Source organism: Hemitrygon akajei, chromosome 17, assembly GCF_048418815.1.
Source record: "Hemitrygon akajei chromosome 17, sHemAka1.3, whole genome shotgun sequence".
Classification (NCBI taxonomy): domain Eukaryota; kingdom Metazoa; phylum Chordata; class Chondrichthyes; order Myliobatiformes; family Dasyatidae; genus Hemitrygon; species Hemitrygon akajei.
The window spans coordinates 89,733,158-89,758,535 of record NC_133140.1 but is presented as its reverse complement, the minus strand read 5'-3'; the positions used below and the strand labels follow the sequence as shown (position 1 = coordinate 89,758,535).

Genomic DNA, 25,378 nt, shown 5'->3' with positions numbered 1-25,378 from the left:
CCGTGTGAAACCTTGTCAAAGGCCTTACTTAAGTCCATTTAGACAACATCCACTGCTTTACCCTCATCAACTTTCCTAGTAACCTCTTCAAAAAATTCAATAAGATTTGTCAAACATGACCTTCCATGCACAAATCCATGTTGACTGTTCTTAATCAGACCCTGTCTATCCAGATAATTATATATACCATCTCTAAGAATACTTTCCATTAATTTACCTACCACTGACGTCAAACTGACAGGCCGATAATTGCTAGGTTTACTCTTAGAACCCTTTTTAAACAATGGAACCACATGAGCAATACGCCAATCCTCCGGCACCATCCCCGTCTCTAATGACATTTGAAATATTTCTGTCAGGGCCCCTGCTATTTCTACACTAACTTCCCTCAAGGTCCTAGGGAATATCCTGTCAGGACCTGGAGATTAATCCACTTTTATATTCTTTAAAAGCGCCAGTACTTCCTCTTCTTTAATCCCGAGATTACTACCTTTGCAGTCCTTCTTCTTAACTCCCTTCCTAACTCCCTATATTCCCCTTTCAGGACCTCTTCCCTTTTCCTACCTATGTCATTGGTATCTATATGTACCACGACCTCTGGCTCCTCACCCTCCCACTTCAGGATATCTTGGACGCGATCAGAAACAGAGAAGATTCATTCCTGTGAATCTGGCAGAACAGAAACTGTACTGTGGCAAGCACAAAGGCTTTACAACCATCAAAACTGCCCAATGCATCACCGGTACCAGTCTACCCACCATAAAGGTGGTGGAAAAGGGCCAGTAACATCATGAAAGATCTCACCCACCCTGCTCAAGGACTGTTTATCCCATCCCCATCAGCATCCATGCCAGTATCACCAGATTCAAAGAGTTACTTTCCCCAAGCAGTAAGACTGATCAACACCTCCACCCAGTAACCCACCCCTCTGCAACCCCAACCACCATTACTTTATCATTCCCTTTCAGTCACCTTATGTAAAGATTCTCTTGTGCCTAGCTTCACTTTATGTACATACAATGTAGTATATAAGCTATCTTAAGAAACCCCAGTCTCCTTGGCTGTGTAAGTCTAGGGAAGACACATTTGGTCCTGCCAAACCCGTGAGATTGAAACAGCTCGCCCACCCTGAAGCCTGGTTTGTGTGGATTCTGTATAATTTGCTACCCTGTTACAACTCATTGCCAGGAAAAACAGACAGCACACTGCATACGATTAAAGGAGTTATCTATATGAATCTTAACTTAAGGGTTAGATAAGAAAAGAAACAAACAAACAAACAAAAGGGCCCATTATAACTAAACAGTCAGATATGCACAAGTTTGAGCTCAACTCTTCCCAAAATTGATATTCACCGATCCTCAGCAGACCCTGCCACCTAGCTCCATCAAATCAACGATCGGTTCTCTCCAGCATCTTCTCTCGTTCTCTCCCGCTGAGCAAAACAGCCCGGCTCACATTCTAAAGCACTCGATATCTCTAACCATAACCCAAACACTGCTTCTACAGAAAGACCATTATATTAGCAGCGAACCCTTTCCCAGGGCGTTACTCTTATGTATTTATATTTATTGTGATTTTTTTTTTATTGTTATGATGTCCCACCTCCTTCAAAAAGGCAACAATTATACCAGTGCCTAAGAAGAGTAGTGCAAACTGCCTTAATGATGTTACACCCTGGTTCACATTTTTACTGCTGTAGGTATTTCATTTCAGCAGTTCTGTAAGAGCAGTCTATTCTGCTGTCAGCCTGTTTGGGTTATTGTTGAACATGAGGGATGCTGAGGAACATATGTCATCCAATTAGGATGGTGGAACTGGGAGAGGTTTTGTGAGGGACACTAAAGTTGGTCTTGGGTTTTTTGTTTGATGGGAGATGGAGAAAGAAGATGCTGGGGAGAACCAGTCGTAGGATTCGACCTGGGAGAGGACCGTGATTCGAAGGAGTCAGGTGCCAAGATCAACTGAGGATCAGTGAATATGATTTTGGGAAGATTTGAGCTCCAACATGTGCACAGTTGACTTTAAATTACAATGGGATGCTTTTGTTTTCTTTTCCTTTTTTTTCTTTACTAAACCTTAGTTAAGATTCATAAATATAATTCCTTTAATCATATACAATGTGCTGTCTGTTATTTCTTGGCAATGAGTTGTAACAGGGTAGCATCCATACGAACCGGGGTTTGGGGTGGGAGAGTCATCTCAATCTCACAGGTTTGAAAGGACCAGAGTTTGTATTCCCTAGACTTACGCAGACAAGGAAACCAGCGGGGTTTCAATGACTATCACCTAGTAGCACGCACATCTACAGCAATGAAATGCTATAATAAAATGAACTCCTGCCCCAGCAAGGACCTGGACGCACTGTAATTTGCCTATCACAATAAGTCTACAGCAGATGCTCTACTCTCTATATACACATGACTGTGTGGCTAGGCATAGCTCAAATATCAGCTATACATTTGCTGATGATACGACCATTGTTGGTGGAAACCCAGATGGAGATGAGAGGGCATACAGGAGCGAGATATACCACTAGTGGAGTGATGTCACAGCAACAATGTTGCACTCAACGTCAGTAAGACAAAAGAGCTGATTCTGGACTTCAGGAAGGGTAAAATGAGAGAACATGAACCAATCCTCATAGAGGGATCAGAAGTTCCTGGGTGTCAAGATCCCTGAGGATTTAATCTGGTCCCAATATATCGATTCGGCTATAAAGAAGGCAAGACAGTGGCTATACCTGTATTTCATTTAAGATTTTGAAGAGATTTGGTTTATCAACTAAAACACTCAAAAACTTCTATAGATGTATCATGGAGAGCTTTCTGACAGGTTTCATCACTCTCTAGTATGGGGGAGCTACTGCACAGGAATGAAAGAAGCTACAGAAAGTTGTAAAATTAGTCAGCTCTATCTTGAGTACTAGTACCCAAGAGAACTTCAAGGAACGGTGCCTCAGAAAGGCTATGTCCATTACTAAAAACCCCCATTACCCAGTGCATGCCCTCTTCTCATTGTTACTGTCAGGAAAAAGATACAGAGGTGTGATGGCACACAGACACAGACACACACACACACACACACTCTCTCTCTCTCTCTCTCTCAGCGATCCAGTAACAGCTTCTTCTCCTCTGCCATACAATTCCTAAATGGATATTGAACCCATGAAAACTACCTCACTTTCTAAAAAATATACATTATTTCCATTTTCGCACTAGTTTTAGTCTATTCAATATACATATATAGTAACTGTAATTGATTTACTTATTCACTTGTTTTTCTTTCTATATTATGTGTTGCATTGTACTGCAGCTGCTAAGTTAGCAAATTAGACACGCACTCAATGATTCAGGAACAGGATGTGTATATGTATGTATATCTATATACACACAAACATCCTCTTAATATATAGATTCTTTTACATGTACTGCTGCCACGAAACAACAAATTTCATGACATATGCCAGTGATATTAAACCTGTTTATCAGATGTCCCAATTCTTATACTTAGGGCACTATGACAAAAGCTTTCTTCACTATCCTAAGCACTTGAAGATGGGGGTGTGGGGAGGGCAGCACTGTAGTGTAGCAACTACTACAATGCTTTATTGTGCCAGTCTGACTGTATGCAGTCTGTACTTTCTCCCTGTGACCATGTGGGTTCTCTCTGGGTGCTCTGGAGTCCTCCCATAGTACAAAGACATTCAGGTTAGGGTTTGTACATTCTGGGCCTGCTATGTTGGCACTGAAAGCATGGTGACACTTGCAGGATGCCCCCAGCACATATTTAGACACCGTTGAGGCAAAACGGTGCTTTTCACTGCACTTCTCAATGTACACTTGACAAATATAGCTCATCTTAAACTTTATCATCTATAACATCACTTTAGGGAGCATTCAGCTGACAAAGTGCTCAGGTCTGAAATCCCTGCTTTACCTCCCCTACTCCCCCAGCCATCCCCATGTTTTACAACAGATTTTATGTTGCTTGGGGTCCCTACCACCAGAGTGGGGCAGGAGACCACACAGCAACACGGCACCCAGTCTGCAGATTACCAAACAGCCACATGTTAAAGCAAAGGGGAATGAAGTCTCACCCATTCCGGAACATTCTGCTCCTCCCAGGAAGAATAAACCAGCTGAAAAGTAAAGGAGAGAGACTGTGAAAGTGAAGAGCGTATTACTTATACAGACCAGATGGAAAGTAGTGAAAACAAGATGGCCCAGTGAACTATCCACCTTTACACAGTCAGAGAGAGATATTTCAGACCCAGTAACCCTCCTCTTCAGAGACCCCAGACCCAGTAACCCTCCTCTTCAGTGAGACCCCAGACCCAGTAACCCTCCTCTTCAGAGACCCCAGACCCAGTAACCCTCCTCTTCAGAGAGACCTCAGACCCAGTAACCCTCCTCTTCAGAGACCCCAGACCCAGTAACCCTCCTCTTCAGAGACCCCAGACCCAGTAACCCTCCTCTTCAGAGACCCCAGACCCAGTAACCCTCCTCTTCAGATTGAGACCCCAGACCCAGTAACCCTCCTCTTCAGAGAGACCCCAGACCCAGTAACCCTCCTCTTCAGAGAGAGACCCCAGACCCAGTAACCCTCCTCTTCAGAGAGAGACCACACACCCAGTAACCCTCCTCTTCAGAGAGACCACACACCCAGTAACCCACCTCTTCAGAGAGAGACCCCAGACCCAGTAAACCTCCTCTTCAGAGAGAGACCCTCAGACCCAGTAACACTCCTCTTCAGAGAGAGACCCCAGACCCAGTAACCCTCCTCTTCAGAGAGAGACCCCAGACCCAGTAACCCTCCTCTTCAGAGACCCCAGACCCAGTAACCCTCCTCTTCAGAGAGACCCCAGACCCAGTAACCCTCCTCTTCAGAGAGAGACCCCAGACCCAGTAATCCCTCTCTTCAGAGAGAGACCCCAGACCCAGTAACCCTCCTCTTCAGAGAGACCCCAGACCCAGTAACCCACCTCTTCAGAGAGACCCCAGACCCAGTAACCCTCCTCTTCAGAGAGAGACCCCAGACCCAGTAACCCTCCTCTTCAGAGAGACCTCAGACCCAGTAATCCCTCTCTTCAGAGAGAGACCCCAGACCCAGTAACCCTCTTCTTCAGAGAGAGACCCCAGACCCAGTAACCCTCCTCTTCAGAGAGACCACACACCCAGTAACCCTCCTCTTCAGAGAGACCACACACCCAGTAACCCACCTCTTCAGAGAGAGACCCCAGACCCAGTAAACCTCCTCTTCAGAGAGAGACCCTCAGACCCAGTAACCCTCCTCTTCAGAGAGAGACCCCAGACCCAGTAACCCTCCTCTTCAGAGAGAGACCCCAGACCCAGTAACCCTCCTCTTCAGAGACCCCAGACCCAGTAACCCTCCTCTTCAGAGAGACCCCAGACCCAGTAACCCTCCTCTTCAGAGAGAGACCTCAGACCCAGTAATCCCTATCTTCAGAGTGAGACCCCAGACCCAGTAACCCTCCTCTTCAGAGAGACCCCAGACCCAGTAACCCACCTCTTCAGAGAGACCCCAGACCCAGTAACCCTCCTCTTCAGAGAGAGACCCCAGACCCAGTAACCCTCCTCTTCAGAGAGACCTCAGACCCAGTAATCCCTCTCTTCAGAGAGAGACCCCAGACCCTGTAACCCTCCTCTTCAGAGAGAGACCCCAGACCCAGTAACCCTCCTCTTCAGAGAGACCCCAGACCCAGTAACCCTCCTCTTCAGAGAGACCTCAGACCCAGTAACCCTTCTCTTCAGAGAGACCTCAGACCCAGTAACCCTCCTCTTCAGAGAGAGACCCCAGACCCAGTAACCCTCCTCTTCAGAGAGAGACCCCAGACCCAGTAACCCTCCTCTTCAGAGAGACCTCAGACCCAGTAACCTTCCTCTTCAGAGAGAGACCCCAGACCCAGTAACCTTCCTCTTCAGAGAGAGACCCCAGACCCAGTAACCCTCCTCTTCAGAGAGACCTCAGACCCAGTAACCCTCCTCTTCAGAGAGAGACCCCAGACCCAGTAACCCTCCTCTTCAGAGAGAGACCCCAGACCCAGTAACCCTCCTCTTCAGAGAGAGACCTCAGACTCAGTAACCCTCCTCTTCAGAGAGACCCCAGACCCAGTAACCCTCCTCTTCAGAGAGACCCTAGACCCAGTAACCCTCCTCTTCAGAGGCCCCAGACCCAGTAACCCTCCTCTTCAGAGAGACCTCAGACCCAGTGACCCTCCTCTTCAGAGAGAGAACTCAGACCCAGTGACCCTCCTCTTCAGAGAGACCTCAGACCCAGTAATCTCTCTCTTCAGAGACCTCAGACCCAGTAACCCTCCTCTTCAGAGACCCCAGACCCAGTAACCCTCCTCTTCAGAGAGAGACTCCAGACCCAGTAACCCTCCTCTTCAGAGAGAGACACCAGACCCAGTAATCCTCCTCTTCAGAGAGCGACCTCAGACCCAGTAACCCTCCTCTTCAGAGAGAGACCCCAGACCCAGTAAACCTCCTCTTCAGAGAGAGACCCTCAGACCCAGTAACCCTCCTCTTCAGAGAGAGACCCTCAGACCCAGTAACCCTCCTCTTCAGAGAGAGACCCCAGACCCAGTAACCCTCCTCTTCAGAGAGAGACCCCAGACCCAGTAACCCACCTCTTCAGAGAGAGAACCCAGACCCAGTAACCCTCCTCTTCAGAGACCCCAGACCCAGTAACCCTCCTCTTCAGAGAGAGACCCCAGACCCAGTAACCCTCCTCTTCAGAGAGACCCCAGACCCAGTAACCCTCCTCTTCAGAGACCCCAGACCCAGTAACCCTCCTCTTCAGAGAGACCTCAGACACAGTAACCCTCCTCTTCAGAGAGAGACCCCAGACCCAGTAACCCTCCTCTTCAGAGAGAGACCTCAGACCCAGTAACCCACCTCTTCAGAGAGACCCCAGACCCAGTAACCCTCCTCTTCAGAGAGAGACCCCAGACCCAGTAACCCTCCTCTTCAGAGAGACCTCAGACCCAGTAATCCCTCTCTTCAGAGAGAGACCCCAGACCCAGTAACCCTCCTCTTCAGAGAGAGACCCCAGACCCAGTAACCCTCCTCTTCAGAGAGAGACCCCAGACCCAGTAACCCTCCTCTTCAGAGAGACCTCAGACCCAGTAACCCTTCTCTTCAGAGAGACCTCAGACCCAGTAACCCTCCTCTTCAGAGAGAGACCCCAGACCCAGTAACCCTCCTCTTCAGAGAGAGACCCCAGACCCAGTAACCCTCCTCTTCAGAGAGACCTCAGACCCAGTAACCTTCCTCTTCAGAGAGAGACCCCAGACCCAGTAACCTTCCTCTTCAGAGAGAGACCCCAGACCCAGTAACCCTCCTCTTCAGAGAGACCTCAGACCCAGTAACCCTCCTCTTCAGAGAGAGACCCCAGACCCAGTAACCCTCCTCTTCAGAGAGAGACCCCAGACCCAGTAACCCTCCTCTTCAGAGAGAGACCTCAGACTCAGTAACCCTCCTCTTCAGAGAGACCCCAGACCCAGTAACCCTCCTCTTCAGAGAGACCCTAGACCCAGTAACCCTCCTCTTCAGAGGCCCCAGACCCAGTAACCCTCCTCTTCAGAGAGACCTCAGACCCAGTGACCCTCCTCTTCAGAGAGAGAACTCAGACCCAGTGACCCTCCTCTTCAGAGAGACCTCAGACCCAGTAATCTCTCTCTTCAGAGACCTCAGACCCAGTAACCCTCCTCTTCAGAGACCCCAGACCCAGTAACCCTCCTCTTCAGAGAGAGACTCCAGACCCAGTAACCCTCCTCTTCAGAGAGAGACACCAGACCCAGTAATCCTCCTCTTCAGAGAGCGACCTCAGACCCAGTAACCCTCCTCTTCAGAGAGAGACCCCAGACCCAGTAAACCTCCTCTTCAGAGAGAGACCCTCAGACCCAGTAACCCTCCTCTTCAGAGAGAGACCCTCAGACCCAGTAACCCTCCTCTTCAGAGAGAGACCCCAGACCCAGTAACCCTCCTCTTCAGAGAGAGACCCCAGACCCAGTAACCCACCTCTTCAGAGAGAGAACCCAGACCCAGTAACCCTCCTCTTCAGAGAGACCCCAGACCCAGTAACCCTCCTCTTCAGAGAGAGACCCCAGACCCAGTAACCCTCCTCTTCAGAGAGACCCCAGACCCAGTAACCCTCCTCTTCAGAGACCCCAGACCCAGTAACCCTCCTCTTCAGAGAGACCTCAGACACAGTAACCCTCCTCTTCAGAGAGAGACCCCAGACCCAGTAACCCTCCTCTTCAGAGAGAGACCTCAGACCCAGTAACCCTCCTCTTCAGAGAAACCCCAGACCCAGTAATCCCTCTCTTCAGAGACCCCAGACCCAGTAACCATCCTCTTCAGAGAGAGACCCCAGACCCAGTAACCCTCCTCTTCAGAGAGAGACCTCAGACACAGTAACCCTCCTCTTCAGAGAGAGACCCCAGACCCAGTAACCCCTCTCTTCAGAGACCCCAGACCCAGTAACCCTCCTCTTCAGAGAGAGACCCCAGACCCAGTAACCCTCCTCTTCAGAGAGACCTCAGACCCAGTAACCCTCCTCTTCAGAGAGAGACCCCAGACCCAGTAACCCTCCTCTTCAGAGAGAGACCCCAGACCCAGTAACCCTCCTCTTCAGAGAGAGACCTCAGACTCAGTAACCCTCCTCTTCAGAGAGACCCCAGACCCAGTAACCCTCCTCTTCAGAGAGACCCTAGACCCAGTAACCCTCCTCTTCAGAGGCCCCAGACCCAGTAACCCTCCTCTTCAGAGAGACCTCAGACCCAGTGACCCTCCTCTTCAGAGAGAGAACTCAGACCCAGTGACCCTCCTCTTCAGAGAGACCTCAGACCCAGTAATCTCTCTCTTCAGAGACCTCAGACCCAGTAACCCTCCTCTTCAGAGACCCCAGACCCAGTAACCCTCCTCTTCAGAGCGAGACTCCAGACCCAGTAACCCTCCTCTTCAGAGAGAGACACCAGACCCAGTAATCCTCCTCTTCAGAGAGCGACCTCAGACCCAGTAACCCTCCTCTTCAGAGAGAGACCCCAGACCCAGTAAACCTCCTCTTCAGAGAGAGACCCTCAGACCCAGTAACCCTCCTCTTCAGAGAGAGACCCTCAGACCCAGTAACCCTCCTCTTCAGAGAGAGACCCCAGACCCAGTAACCCTCCTCTTCAGAGAGAGACCCCAGACCCAGTAACCCACCTCTTCAGAGAGAGAACCCAGACCCAGTAACCCTCCTCTTCAGAGACCCCAGACCCAGTAACCCTCCTCTTCAGAGAGAGACCCCAGACCCAGTAACCCTCCTCTTCAGAGAGACCCCAGACCCAGTAACCCTCCTCTTCAGAGACCCCAGACCCAGTAACCCTCCTCTTCAGAGAGACCTCAGACACAGTAACCCTCCTCTTCAGAGAGAGACCCCAGACCCAGTAACCCTCCTCTTCAGAGAGAGACCTCAGACCCAGTAACCCTCCTCTTCAGAGAAACCCCAGACCCAGTAATCCCTCTCTTCAGAGACCCCAGACCCAGTAACCATCCTCTTCAGAGAGAGACCCCAGACCCAGTAACCCTCCTCTTCAGAGAGAGACCTCAGACACAGTAACCCTCCTCTTCAGAGAGAGACCCCAGACCCAGTAACCCCTCTCTTCAGAGACCCCAGACCCAGTAACCCTCCTCTTCAGAGAGAGACCCCAGACCCAGTAACCCTCCTCTTCAGAGAGACCTCAGACCCAGTAATCCCTCTCTTCAGAGACCCCAGACCCAGTAACCCTCCTCTTCAGAGAGAGACCCCAGACCCAGTAACCCTCCTCTTCAGAGAGAGACCCCAGACCCAGTAACCCTCCTCTTCAGAGAGAGACCCCAGACCCAGTAACCCTCCTCTTCAGAGAGAGACCCCAGACCCAGTAACCCTCCTCTTCAGAGAGAGACCTCAGACCCAGTAACCCTCCTCTTCAGAGAGACCTCAGACCCAGTAATCCCTCTCTTCAGAGAGAGACCCCAGACCCAGTAACCCTCCTCTTCAGAGAGAGACCCCAGACCCAGTAACCCTCCTCTTCAGAGAGAGACCCCAGACCCAGTAACCCTCCTCTTCAAAGAGACCCCAGACCCAGTAACCCTCCTCTTCAGAGAGAGACCCCAGACCCAGTAACCCTCCTCTTCAGAGAGAGACCCCAGACCCAGTAACCCTCCTCTTCAGAGAGACCCCAGACCCAGTAACCCTCCTCTTCAGAGAGACCTCAGACCCAGTTATCCCTCTCTTCAGAGACCCCAGACCCAGTAACCCTCCTCTTCAGAGAGAGACCCCAGACCCAGTAACCCTCCTCTTCAGAGAGACCCCAGACCCAGTAACCCTCCTCTTCAGAGAGAGACCCCAGACCCAGTAACCCTCCTCTTCAGAGAGAGACCTCAGACCCAGTAACCCTCCTCTTCAGAGAGAGACCTCAGACCCAGTAATCCCTCTCTTCAGAGACCCCAGACCCAGTAACCCTCCTCTTCAGAGAGAGACCCCAGACCCAGTAACCCTCCTCTTCAGAGAGAGACCCCAGACCTAGTAACCCTCCTCTTCAGAGAGACCCCAGACCCAGTAACCCTCCTCTTCAGAGAGAGACCCCAGACCCAGTAACCCTCCTCTTCAGAGAGACCCCAGACCCAGTAACCCTCCTCTTCAGAGAGAGACCCCAGACCCAGTAACCTTTCTTTTCAGAGATATTTCAAACCCAAATATCTCCTCCTCTGATGCAGCAATATCCAGCCCCCTATCCTGCCCTATGATACATAGGAAATAAAGAAACAAAATCAACACACTCTCAGCTTATGCACAACGAGACAAATGGCCCACTTGCATCTTTACAGCATATTATATCACCTCTGAACATATTACCACAGACCAGCTATACGGGCCAGTTCACTGAGCATATTTAAGATGGAAGCTGATAGTTCTTGAATCAGATCGACAAAGGTTATGGGGAGAAGGCAGGAGAGTGAGGTTGTGAGGAACAATAAGTCAGCTATAATATATTTATAAGCAAGGCAAGCTCGATGGGCTGAATGGTCGAACTTTGCTCCGAAGTCTTATGGATATCTCAGCACATCCAGTGTGGACACCCTTTCATTCCTCAGTGGCCACCATATCACTGTTGTGGTGACAAGCACCCAATTCACGCTCTGCAACCACAGTCCATAGTTCACAGGCTGACAAACCTCTTCTCACCATCATGCTCTCTGCTCTGATGCAGCATGCTCACTACATATTAATCCTTCTGGTTTTTACTTCCAATGCAATCAAAATTTGTTAAAAATTTTGAAGCGTTTCTTTAAATGCTTGCCACTGTATGTATTGCCCAATCTTGTAGCTTGACATAGAAACCTGTAATCCATCTGAGCCATCCCATCCCTCAGTATAATTACAGCTGATCCTCAACTCTGCTCTGGCGATGGTTCACGGGTCCACAATCCTTTCTAAATAAATTGATTACTCTGGCCCCAGAGCCTTCTGGAGAAGAGGGTGAAACAGATTCATCGGCTGGGGTGGAAGAACAAAGATCCTAAACCTGCTCCCTAACTGTCTTAGTCACAGTCACCCTAATCCTGCAGGGTCACCATCTACCTCAAGCAAACACCCCAAACCCCCTACCTGAGTGAGTTACCGTCCATAAGACCATAAGAACAAAAGATATATGAGCAGAATTAGGCCATTCAAGTCCATCGAGTCTGCTCATGGCTGATTCTGGATCCCACTAATCCTCATACACCTACCTTCCCACCATGTCCTTTGATGTCCTGACCGATCAGGAAGCTATCAACTTCTGCCTTAAATATACCCACACTTGGCCTCCACTGCAGTCTGGGGCAGAGCATTCCACTGATTTACTACTCTCTGGATAAAAAATTCCTCCTTACCTCTGTACTAAAAGGTCACTCCTCAATTTTGGGGCTGTACTCTCTAGTTCTAGATACTCCCACCGCAGGAAACATCCTCTCCACATCCACCCTATCTAGTCCTTTCAATATTCAGTAGGTTTCAATGAGGTCCCCCGCATTCTTCTAAATTCCAGCGAGTACAGGACCAAAGCTGCCAAACGCTCCCCATACGTTAACCTTTTATTCCTGAAATCAGCCTCGTGAACCTCCTCTGGACTCTCTCCAATGACAACACAGAACTGTTGACAATACTCCAGGTGTGGCCTGGCTAGTGTTTTATAAAGGCTCAGCATTATCTCTTTGCTTTTATATTCTATTCCACTTGAAATAAACGTCAACATTGCATTTGCCTTCTTTACCATAGACTCAACCTGTAAATTAATCTTCTGGGAGTCTTGCACTAGTCTACACCTCTGATGTTTGAACCTTCTCCCCATTTTCTCCCATCCACCTGGGCAAGCTCCTCTCTCATGCCTCTGTAATTCCCTTTATTCCACTGCTATACTGATACATGTGACTAATGCTTCTCCCTCTCAATCTGCAGTATGAATTCAAGGGTTCCTTTATGTTAAATTCCCTAATAAGATCTGGGTTATTACACAACCCATCTAAGATCGCCTTTCCCCGAGGACGCTCAAGCACAAGCTGCTCAAAAAAGCCATCTCATAGCATTCAACAAATTCCTTCTCTTGTGATCCAACACCTACCTAATTTTCCCAATCCCCTTGCATATTTAAGTCCCCCTTTACAATTGTGTCATTACTCTTTATTACATTCCTTTTCCAGCTCCCTTTGTGATCTCAACCCCACATCTTGGCTGCTATTTGGAGGCCTATATATGATTCCCATAATGATTTTTTTTAAAATCCTTGCAGTTTCTTAACTCCACCTACAGAGATTCAACATTCTCTGACCCTATGTCACCTTTCTAAAGAAGTAATTCCATCTCTTACCAATGGAGCCACACCACTGCCTATGCCTTCCTGCCTGTCCTTTTGATACAAAGTATATCCTTTGATGTTAAGCTGCCAACTATGACCTTCTTTCAGCTACAACTCAGTTATGCCCACAATGTCATACCAATCAATCTGTAATTGTGCCACGAGTTTGTCCACCTTATTCCGAATGCTACGCACATTTAAATACAGCACCTTCGGCCCTGCATTCCTTGCCCTTTTGAATTTTGCCTCTGTGGTACAATTTAACTCTTTGCTCTGTCTGCACTTGTACCAAATCATTGACTTGTCCTTCTTTGCATTCATGTTACATCCAGCATCCCCAGCTCTATCATACTGGTTCCTATCTTTGTCATATTAGTTTAAACCACTTCCAAAAGCTCTAGTAAACCTGCCCACAAGAATATTAGTCCCCCTTGGATTCAAGTGCAACCCGTCCCTTCTGTACAGGTCCCGCTTGCCCCAGAAGAGGCCCCAATTATCCAGAAATCTGACTCCTTGCCCCCTCTCCAATTCTTCAGCCACTCATTTATCTGCCACCTCATTCTATTCCTATTCTCACTGTTCTGTGGCACAGGCAGCAACCCCGAGATTACTGCTCGAGGTCCTGCTTCTCAGCTTCCTTCCTAACTCCCTGTATTCCACTTTCAGGACCTCCTCCCTTTTCCTTGCTATGTCGTTGGTACCAATATGTACCACAACTTCCGGCTACCCACCCTCCCATTTCAGGACATTGGGAACCCTTTCAGAAACATTGTGGACCCTCGCACCTGGGAGGCAAACTACCATCTGTGTTTCCTTTTTGTGTCCACAGAATCTCCTATCTGTCCCCTGGCTACAGAGTCCCTATTACTGCTGAAAAATCTTCAGTTCCCTAACCCTTCTGAGCCACGGGGCCAGACTCAGTGCCAGAGGCACGGCCACTGTTGCTTCTCCCAGTAGGTAACCAAAATGGTACTCAAAATGGAGTACTTATTGTTGAGGAGGATGGCCACAAGGGTGCTCTCCAATGTATCTGAGTTTCTCCCTTCTCTCTCCTGATAGTCATTCAACTGTAGCCATCGGGGTGACTACCTCCATGTAGCTCCTGTTGACCACTGCCTCACTTTCCCTAATAAGCCAAAGGTCATCAAGCTGCAGCTCCAGTTCCCTAACCCAGTCTACAGCTGCATCTCCAAGCACCTGGTGCAGATGTGGTCATCGGGGAGACTGGGAGTCTGGAAACCCCACATCTGACATCCACAACAGCACCCTGGCTCTGTGAACATATTTCTTATTCTCTCACGAGTTAAATAAGAAATAAGGTCACCTTAACCCTGAGCACAGCCCAAATCTTACAGGTTCAACACCTGACCTGAGCAAATACCCCAGACCTCCCACCTGATGGAGCACAGTCCAGAACCTCCCGGGTAGTAAACACAAAGTACACTGCAGATGCTGTGATCAAATCAACACGTACAAACAAGCTGGATGAACTCAGCAGGTCGGGCAGCATCCGTTGAAATGAGCAGTCAACTTTTCGGGCCGAGACCCTTCGTCAGGACTGAAGAGGGAGGCGCAGGGGCCCTATAAAGAAGTGGGGGAGTGTGGGAAGGAGAAGGCTGGTACGTGTCAGGTGAAAAACCAATAAGAGGAAAGATCAAGGAAGGGGGTGGGGGAGGGGAAGCAGGGAGGGGATAGGCAGGAAAGGTGAAGAAGGAATGTAAGGGGACAGCACTATGTGTAGTAGAAGGCAGAATCATGAGAGAGGTGATAGGCAGCTGGAGGAGGAGGCAGAATTAAACTGGGATGGGGGAAGGGAGAGGGAGGGAATTACCAGGGCTGAGTATCAAATCATTAGGGATGCAGAATCAGAAAGAATAGCAAATATGGTACTCAAGGTGTTGTATCTAAATGCGTATTGTATAAGAAATAAGGTGGATGATCTTGTTGCAATATTATAGATTGCCAGGTATGATGTTGTGGCCATCACTGAATCATGGCTGAAGGATGGTTGTAGTTGGGAGCTGAATATTCAAGGTTACATGCTGTATCAGAGGGATGGGAAGGTAAGCAGAGGGGGTGGCGAGGTTCTACTGGTAAAAAATGGCATCAAATCAGTAGAAAGATGTGACACAGGATTGGAAGATGTTGAATCCTTGTGGGTTGAGCAAAGAAATTCAAGGATAAAAGGACATTGATGGCAGTTATATATAGGTCCCCAATAATGGCTGGGAGGTGGACCACAGGATACAACAAGAAGTAGAAAAGGCAAGACAAAAGGGCAATGTTATGGTAGTCATGGGAGATTTTAACATGCAGGTCGAATGGGAAAATTAGGTTGGTAATAGATCTCAAGAGAATGAGTTTATTGAATGCCTAAGAGATTTTTTTTGGAACAGTTTATTATTGACCCTACGAGGGGATCAGCTATACTGGATGGGTGTTATGTAATGAACTGGAGGCAATTAGGGAGCTTAAGGTAAAAGAACCCTTAGGAACCAGAGATCACAATAGGATTGGGTTCAACTTGAAATTTGATTGGGAGAAAGTAAAGACTGAGGTAGCAGTATTTCAGTGGAGTAAGGGAAATTACAGTGACATGAGAGAGGAGCTGGCCAAAGTAAACTGGAAGGAGCTGCTGGCAAGTATGTCAGCAGAGCAGCAATGGCATGCGTTTCTGGAAAAAATGAGGAAGGTGCAGGACATGTGTATTCTGAAAATGAAAAAGTATTCAAATGGTAAATTAGTACAACTATGGCTGACAAAGGAAGTCAAAGCTATTGTAAAAGCAAAAGAAAGGGCATACAAGAAAGCAAAAGTGGTGGGAAGATAGAGGATTGGGAAGTTTTTAAAAACCTACAGAGCGCAACTAAAAAACTAGAAGGGAAAAAATGAAATATGAAAACAAGTTAGTAAATAATATCAAAGTAGATAGTAAAAGTTTTTTCAATTATGTTAAAAATAAAAGAGAAATGAGAGTGGATATAGGACCGCTAGAAAATGAGGCAGGAGAAATAATAACAGGGATAAGGAGATGACAGATGAACTAAATGAGTATTTTGGATCAGTCTTCACTGTGGAAGACACTAGCAGTGTGCCTGATGTTGTAGAGTGTGAAGGAAGAGAAGTTACTATTACAAGGTAGAAGATGCTCAAAAAGCTTAAAGACCTAAAGGAACATAAGCCACCCGGACCAGATGTACTGCATCCTAGGGTTCTAAAAGAGGTAGTGTTAGAGATTGTGGTGGCATTAGAAATGATCTTTCAAAAATTATTGGACTCTGGCATGGTGCCAGAGGACTGGAAAGCTGCAAATGTCACTCCATTCTTTAAGGAGGAAGGCAGCAGAAAGGAAATTATAGACACGTTAGCCTAACCTCAGTGGTTGGGAAGATGTTGGAGCAAATTGTTAAGGATGAGGTGACGGAGTACTTGGTGACACAGGACAAGACAGAACAAAGTCAGCATGGTTTCCTTAAGGGAAAATCCTGCCTGATGAACCTGTTGGAATTCTTTGAGGAGATTACAAGTAGGATAGATAAAGGGGATATAGTGGATGTTGTGTATTTGGACTTTCAGAAGGCCTTTGACAGGGTGCCACAATGAGGCTGCTCACCAAGTTAAGAGCTCATGGTATTACAGGGAAGTTACTAACATGGTTAGAGCATTGGCTGATTGGTAGGAGGCAGCGAGTGGGAATAAAAGGATCCTTTTCTAGTTGGCTGCCAGTGACTAGTGGTGTTCCGCAGGGGTCGATGTTAGGACCACTTCTTTTTATGCTGTATATAAATGATTTAGATGATGGAATAGATTGCTTTTTTGCCAAGTTTGCAGATAATATGGAGGAGCAGGTAGAGTTGAGGAAATGGATAGGATACAGAAGGACTTTGACAAATTAGGAGAATAGGCAATAAAGTGGCAAATGAAATACAATGTTGGAAAATGCATGGTAGTAAAAGAAATAAATGTGCAGACTATTTTCTAAACAGGGAGAAAATCCAGGAATCTGAGATGCAGAGGGACTTAGGAGTCCTTGTGCAGAACACCCTGAAGGTTAACTTGCAGGCTGAGTCAGTGGTGAGGAAGGCAAGAGGTCTAGAATACAAGAGCAAGGATGTGATGCTGAGGCTTTATGAAGCACCGGTGAGGCCTCACCTTGAGTATTGTGAACAGCTTTGGGCCCCTCATCTTAGAAAAGATGTGCTGGCATTGGAGAGATGATTCCAGGAATGAAAGGTCTATCATACAACGAACATTTGATGGCTCTGCGTCTGTACTCACTGGAATTCAAAAGGATGAGAGGGGACCTCATTGAAACCTTTCAAATGTTGAGAGGCCTAGACAGAATAGATGTGGAAAGGATGTTTCCCATGAAGGGAGAGTCTAGGACAAGAGGGCAAAGCCTCAGGATAGAGGAGCACCCTTTCAAAGCAGAGATACATAGAAATTTCTTTAGCCAAAGGGTGGTAAATTTGTGGAATTTGTTGCCATGTGCAGCTGTGGAGGCCAGGTCATTGGGATGTATTTATGGCAGAGATTGATAGGTTCTTGATTGGACACGGCATCAAAGGTTACGGGGAGAAGACTGGGAACTGGGGTTGAGCTGGAGAAAAAAACAAGGATCAGCCATGACTGAATGGCTAAGCAGATTCAATGAGCCAGATTGCCTAATTCTGCTCCTATGTCTTACCGTGAAACCATTCAGGTTTACCACTTGATCTGAGGAAACATCCCAAAACCCCCTTCCTACCTGCCTCAGTTACGGTCAATTTAACCCTGAGCACAGCCCAAATCCTGAATATTCATCACGTGGCCCAAAAGTGAGACCATCTGTTGGCCTTCACCACGTGCACAGCTCAGACTCCAGCTCAACGGCCAGGTTTATTGCAGATGCAAACATCTGCTGCAGATATGACTACTGTGAATCTCACTACACCCACACATCAGAAGGTTTTCCACTTCATTAAAACTTCCTGTCAAAGGTTCGGACAGATAAATCAGAATCAGGTTTAATATCACTGATATACATCATGAAATTTGTTGTTTTACAGCAGTATAGTGCAATACATAAAAAATTATACAGTAAATTGCAATAAGAAATAAGATATATTAAAATATTAAATAAGCAGTGCAAAATACACGCGAAAATAGTGAGGTAAGTGTTGATATCTCTACCTAAATATTACTTAGCTGTTAATTAGCATGGAATATTTAAATCCCGATCACAGAAAAACCAGCACAGATTCAGTAAAGTTAGCCATGCTCTACTGGGAATCGTTTATCAGTGAAGCAATGGGAGTCCAGGTCTATGCTGTTCATATAAAGGTGATGGCAGTCTTGGCTATCAAACCTCATGCCCTTCATCGCCCCATGTGTCTCCAAGAGCAATCAGACTGAGGAGACTGCCAGGGGTCAAAAACTAGGGGGCACAGAAACAAAGTGATTTCTGAAAGAAAACCAGCTTGGAAACTTTAAATAAAGCACAGTGACTGGGGTTCAGTTGGATAGGTTTACTATAGAATTAAAAGGGAACTGGTAGGGGAAGAATTTACAGGGATTAGGGGAGAGGAACTGCTCTGGTATAATGCTAGCATAGTCCATTAGCCAAACACATTGTCACTCGCAGGAAGCACCAGGCAGAATTCTAAGTACTTACAACCTGAAGCAGCTACAAACAGCCACAGTGTTGAAGACACAAGCACAGCTTGTCCCCCCAACCCCCACATTAGCATTTAGTACTCTGGTCACGGGCTTCTTATGAAGATAATGATAAGATATAGGAGGAGAATTAGGCCATTTGGCCCACTGAGTCTGCTCTGCCATTCCATCACGTCTGATTTATTATTCCTCTCAACCTCATTCTCCTGCCTTCTCCCCATAACCTTTGACACCCTGACTAATCAAGAACCTATCAATGTCCGCTTTAAATATACCCAATGGTATATTTAAACAGCTGCCTGTAGCAATAAATTCCACAGATTCAGAATCAGGTTTATTATCACCGGCATGTGACATGAAATTTGTTAACTTAGCAGCAGCAGTTCAATGCAATACATAATTTAGCAGAGAGAGAAAAAAAAATAAAAACATAATAAATAAACAAGTAAATCAATTACATGTATTGAATAGACTATTAAAAATGTGCAAAAACAGAAATACTGTATATTTTTTAAAAAGCGAGGTAGTGTCCAAAGCTTCAAAGTCCATTTAGGAATAGGATGGCAGAGGGGAAGAAGTTGTTCCTGAACAGCTCCCAACTAAAAAAATTCCTCATCTCTATTCTAAATGGACATTCCTCTGTTCTGAGGCTGTGCCCACTGGTCCTAGACTATGGGGAACATCCTCTCCAAATCCACTCTACCTAGGCCTTCAGATCCCCCCCCCCCATTCTTCTAAGCTGCAGCGAGTACAGACCCAAAGCCATCAGTTTGGATGGCACGGTACCACAGTGGTTAGCACAATGGTACCAATAACCAAGGTTCAATTCCCACCATTGCCTGATCAAAGTTTGTATGTTCTCTCTGTGACCACATAGGTTTCCTCCAGTTTCCTACCACAGTCCAAAGACGTACCAGTTAGTGGGTAATTGGTGATTGTAAATTGTCCCGCGATTAGGCTCGGGTTAACTCTGGGTTGTTGGGTGACACGGCTCGATGGGCTGGAAGAGCCTATTCTGTGTTTTATCTCTACAAATAAAAAATAAAATAATTCAAACTCTCTTCATACATAACCCAGTCATTCCTGGGATCATTCTCGTGAACCTCCACTGGACCCTCTCCAATGTAGACAGCAGAGTCACAGACCCTCACCTACTCCAACTCTAGCAGCCACACGGAGCCCATCTTATCCATGCCTAGTAGGTGTTTACCTGACCTCATCCCATTTGCCTGGGTTTGGCTCAATTCCCTCTGAGCCTGTTCGGATTGTTCCTAATTGTGCTAACCTCAATCATTCTCTCTGGTAGTTTGTTCCACACACCTACTGGAGATTCAAAGAGTCAAAGTACATTTATTATCAAAATATGTATACAGTGTGGCACGTGGCCAAGTGGTTAGGGTGTTTGACTAGCGACCTGAAGGTCTTGAGTTCGAGCTCAGCTGAGGCAGCGTGTGTGTCCTTGAGCAAGGCACAATGCTCCAGTCTACCCAGCTGAAAAATGGGTACCGGCTGGGGGTAATAAATGCTGGGGGTCAACCTCGTGATAAGACTGGTGTCCGGGCGGGCGGGGGGGGGGTGGGGGAGTCACTTCACGCCACAGAGACCAGCATAAGCACCGGCCTGATGAGCCACAAAGGCTCAGGACAGGACTTTGACTTTGATATATACTGCAGACAGTCATGCAACAAAGAAAACCATGGAACTCGTTCAAAGAAAATATCAAACACCCATCGTGCAAAAAAAACCAAATTGCACAACAAAAAGTGAGTGAATAACACACAGCATATTAAATATCAAACCACAGAGTCCTTGAAACGACCTAGGAAGGTTCAATTCAGTTTCGCGCTGTGTTATTTGTTGACTACAGACCACAAATCCATGCCAAAGCACCCCGATGAAATCACACAAAGCACCAAAAAAAAGAGTAAGTAGAAGCACACGTAACATAAACTGCATAGTCCTCAAAAATGAGTCCACGGCCACAAGCTGCATTGATGAAATCTTGCAGCACGAGGAAGACTCCTGCACTTTCCTCTAGCAGCAGTGAGAGGGAAAGGTAGATCAAGCACAGAATGACTGCGCTGAGCACCCACTTGCCTCCTGTTCTCATCCCGCTCGATTTCAACCTTGCTCAATGCTTTAATTGGTAAGGGTTAACGGAGCCGATCATGGGTTTGTGCTGCACCATGAGGCTGCAGACTCCACTCTCAACCTTGCCGAATTCCCCAGAGACAGCAAAAGTGCCAGATCACTCATTCAGCCCAAAACTCATCACCAAAATGTAAATTACAGGCTCCAATCACACACAGTAATAGAAGTTTATTTAAAAGAAGTAGTTTTATCAACTGTCTGCAGGATGGCGCCATCATGTGGATCACTCCCTGTGTCAAAGACTTCCCCTCAGGGAGAGTAGGTTGAAAGGTTGGCATTGCCATAGATGGTTGTCCATAAGACCATAAGACAAAGGAGCAGAAGTCGGCCATTCGGCCCATCGAGTCTGCTCCGCCATTTCATCATGAGCTGATCCAATCTCCCCTTTAGTCGCATTCCCTCGCCTTCTCACCATAATCTTTGATGCCCTGACTACTCAGATACCTATCAATCTCTGCCTTAAATACACCCAATGACTTGGCCTCCACTGCCACCCGTGGCAACAGATTCCACAGATTCACCACCCTCTGGCTAAAAAATTTTTTTCGCATCTCTGTTCTGAATGGGCGCCCTGCAATCCTCAAGTCATGTCCTCTCATACTAGACTCCCCCACCATGGGAAACAACTTTGCCACATCCACTCTGCCCATGCCTTTAAGCATTCAAAATGTTTCCATGAGGTCCCTCCTCATTCTTCTAAACTCCAAGGAGTACAGTGCAAGAGCGGTCAAACGTTCCTCATACGTTAACCCTCTCATTCCCGGAATCATTCTAGTGAATCTTCTCTGAACCCTCTCCAATGTCAGCACATCCTTTCCTAAATAAGGAGCCCAAAACTGCACACAGTATTCCAAACGAGGTTTTACCAGTGCCTTATAGAGCCTCAACATCACATCCCTGCTCCTATACTCTATTCCTCTAGAAATGAATGCCAACATTGCATTCACTTTCTTCACCACCGACTCAACCTGGAGGTTAACCTTAAGTGTATCCTGCACGAGGACTCCCAAGTCCCGTTGCATCTCAGAACTTTGAATTCTCTCCCCATTTAAATAATAGTCGGCCCATTTATTTCTTCTATCAAAGTACTTGACCGTACACTTTCCGACATTGTAATTCATTTGCCACTTCTTTGCCCATTCCCCCAATCTATCCAAGTCTCTCTGTTTCCTCAGCACTACCGGCCCCTCCACCTATCTTTGTATCATCAGCAAACTTAGCCACAAAGACATCTATTCCATAATCCAAATTGTTGATATACAACATAAAAAGAAGCAGCCCCAACACGGACCCCCGTGGAACACCACTGGAAACCGGCAGCCAACCAGAATGGGATCCCTTTATTCCCACTCTCTGTTTTCTGCCAATCAACCAACGCTCTATCCACATATGTAACTTCCCCGTAATTCCATGGGCTCTTATCTTGTTCAGCAGCCTCATGTGTGGCACCTTGTCAAAGGCCTTCTGAAAATCCAAATACACAACATCCACTGCATCTCCCTTGTCTAGCCTACTTGTAATTTCCTCAAAAAATTGAACTAGGTTTGTCAGGCAGGATTTTCCTTTAAGGAAACTATGCTGAGTTCTGCCTATCTTGTCATATGCCTCCAGGTACTCCGTAACCTCATCCTTGACAATCGACTCCAACAACTTCCCAACCACCGATGTCAAGCTAACAGGTCTATAATTTCCTTTTTGCTTCCTTGCCCCCTTCTTAAATAGCGGAGTGACATTTGCAATCTTCCAGTCCTCCAGAACCAGGCCAGAATCTATCGACTTTTTAAAGATCATTGCTAATGTCTCCGCAATCTCCACTGCTACTTCCTTCAGAACACGAGGGTGCATTCCATCTGGTCCAGGAGATTTATCTACCCTTAGACTATTCAGCTTCCTAAGTACTTTCTGTCGTAATTGTGACTGCGTATATTTCTCTTCTCTGACACCCTTGAATGTCCGGTATATTGCTGATGTCTTCTTCAGTGAAGACTAATGCAAAATACTCGTTCAGTTTCTCCGCCATTTCCTTATCTCCCATTACAATTTCTCCAGCATCATTTTCTATTGGTCCTATATCTACTTTCACCTGTCTTTTACTCTTTATATACTTGAAAAAGCTCTTTGATATTATTTGCTAGCTTCCTTTCATAGTTCATCTTCTCCCTCTCAATGACCTTCTTAGTTTCCTTTTGTAAGATTTTGAAAACTTCCCAATCCTCTGTCTTCCCACTAATTTTTGCTTCCTTGTATGCCCTCTGCTTTGCTTTTACTTTGGCTTTGACATCTCTTGTCAGCCACGGTTGCATTCTTTTTCCATTTGAAAATTTCTTCTTCTTTGGAATATATTTGTCTTGCACTTTCTTCACTTCTCGCATAAACTCCAGCCACTGCTGCTCTGCTGTCCTTCCCGCTAGTGACCCTTTCCAGTCAACCTTGGCCAATTCTTCTCTCATGCCACTGTAATTTTCTTTACTCCACTGAAATACCAACACATCAGATTTTGGCTTCTCTTTCTCAAATTTCACAGTGAACTCAATCATGTTGTGATCACTGCCTCCTAAGGGTTCCTTCACTTCCATCTCTCTAATTACCTCTGGTTCATTACACAATACCCAATCCAGTACAGCCGATCGCTAGTGTGCTCAACAATAAGCTGTTCTAAAAAGCCATCTCGTAGATATTCTACAAATTCTCTCTCTTGAGATCCAGTGCCGACCTGATTTTCCCAATCCACTCCCATGTTAAAATCCCCTACAATTATCATAACACTGCCATTCTGGCAAGCCTTTTCTATTTCCTGTTGTAATTTGTAGTCAACATCACTGCAGCTGTTTGGAGGCCTGTAGATAATTGCCATCAGGGTCCTTTTACCCCTGCAATTTCTTAGCTCAACCCATAAAGATTCTGTACCTTCTGATCCTATGTCAACTCTTTCTAATGATTTAATATAATTTCTTACCATTAAAGCCACGCCACCCCCTCTACCTACCTGCCTATCCTTCCTATACACCGTGTATCCTTGGACATTCAGCTCCCAGAGACATGCATCCTTTAGCCACGTCTCAGTGATGGCCACAATATCATGCCTGCCAATCTGTAACTGTACAACAAGATCATCCACCTTATTCCTTATGCTGCGTGCATTTAAGTATAACACCTTAAGTCCAGTATTTGGTATTTTTGCATTGATTGCACTGCAACTTTATTGCACTGCAACTCAAACCAATGGCTGCAAATTTGCTCCATTACCTGCTTGTCCTTCCTGACATCCTTACTGCTCACTACCTTAGATCTATTTCTGTTTTCCCACTCCTCCACTCCATCATTCCAGTTCCCATGCCCCTGCAAAATTAGTTTAAACCCTCCGTAACAGCTCTATTAAACCTTCCCACCAGGATATTGGTTCCCCTAGGATTCAAGTGTAACTCGTCCTTTTTGTACAGGTCACACCTGCCCCAATGATCCAGAAACTTGAATCCCTGCCCTCTGCTCCAATCCCTCAGCCACGCATTTATCCTCCACCTCATTCCATTCCTACTCTCACTGTCGCGTGGCACAGGCAGTAATCCCGAGATTACTACCTCTCTGACAGTGGTGTCTGAAAAGAGGATGCTGTCCTAGTTGCATGCCATCTTGGACAATGACTCCCATCCACTCCATAATGTACTGGTTAGGCACAGGAGTATATTCAGCCAGAGACTCATTCCACCGAGATGTAACACTGAGCGTCACAGGAAGTCATTCCTACCTGGGGCCATTAAACTTTACAACTCCTCCCTCGGAGTGTCAGACACCCTGAACCAATAGGCTGGTCCTGGACTTATTTCCACTTGGCATGATTAACTTATTATTATTTAATTAGTTATGGTTTTATATTGCTATATTTCTTCACTATTTTCCTGGTTGGTGCGGCTGTAACGAAACCCAATTTCCCTCGGGATCAATAAAGTATGTCTGTCTGTCTGTTTGTGGTACTTCTTCTCAACTGCCTTCCTAACTCTCTATATTCTCCTTTCAGGACCTCTTCCCTTTTCCTACCTATGTCATTGGTACCTATATGTACCATGACCTCTGGCTTCAGGAAGGCACGGAGAGACCACTCCCCGCTGAACATCGACGACTCCTCGGTAGAGATCGTTAAGAGCACCAAATTTCTTGGTGTTCACCTGGTGGAGAATCTCACCTGGTCCCTCAACACCAGCTCCATAGCCAAGAAAGCCCAGCAGTGTCTCTGCTTTCTGCGAAGGCTGAGGAAAGTCCATCTCCCACCCCCCATCCTCATCACATTCTATAGGGGTTGTATTGAGAGCATCCTGAGCAGCTGCATCACTGCCTGGTTCGGAAATTGCACCATCTCGGATCGCAAGACCCTGCAGTGGATAGTGAGGTCAGCTGAGAAGATCATTGGGGTCTCTTTTCCCGCCATTACTAACATTTACACTATACACTGCATCCGCAGAGCAAATAGCTTTATCAAGGACCCCAAGCATCCCTCATACAAACTCTTCTCCCTCCTGCCATCTGGGAAAAGGCACCGAAGCATTCTGGCTCTCACGACCAGACTAAGTAACAGTTTCTTCCCCCAAGCCATCAGACTCCTCAATACCCAGAGCCTGGACTGACACCAACTTACTGCCCTCTACTGTCCCTATTGTCTTGTTTATTATTTATTGTAATGCCTGCACTGTT

General features: G+C 46.7%; 1 protein-coding gene across 2 annotated transcripts in view; it reads right to left on the bottom strand.

The window, feature by feature from the left end:
* lrp3 (low density lipoprotein receptor-related protein 3) overlaps positions 1 to 25,378 on the bottom strand; it is an 84,441-nt gene that overhangs the window by 32,398 nt on the left and 26,665 nt on the right. Inside the window, exon 2 of one of the 2 annotated variants that reach the window (XM_073070515.1) lies at positions 4,100 to 4,141. The exons of the other annotated variant lie outside the window; for it this stretch is intronic. Within the exon in view, the coding sequence (XP_072926616.1) occupies positions 4,100 to 4,141 (42 nt within the window). The remainder of the gene's footprint in view (positions 1 to 4,099; positions 4,142 to 25,378) is intronic. 2 annotated transcript variants of the gene reach the window in all.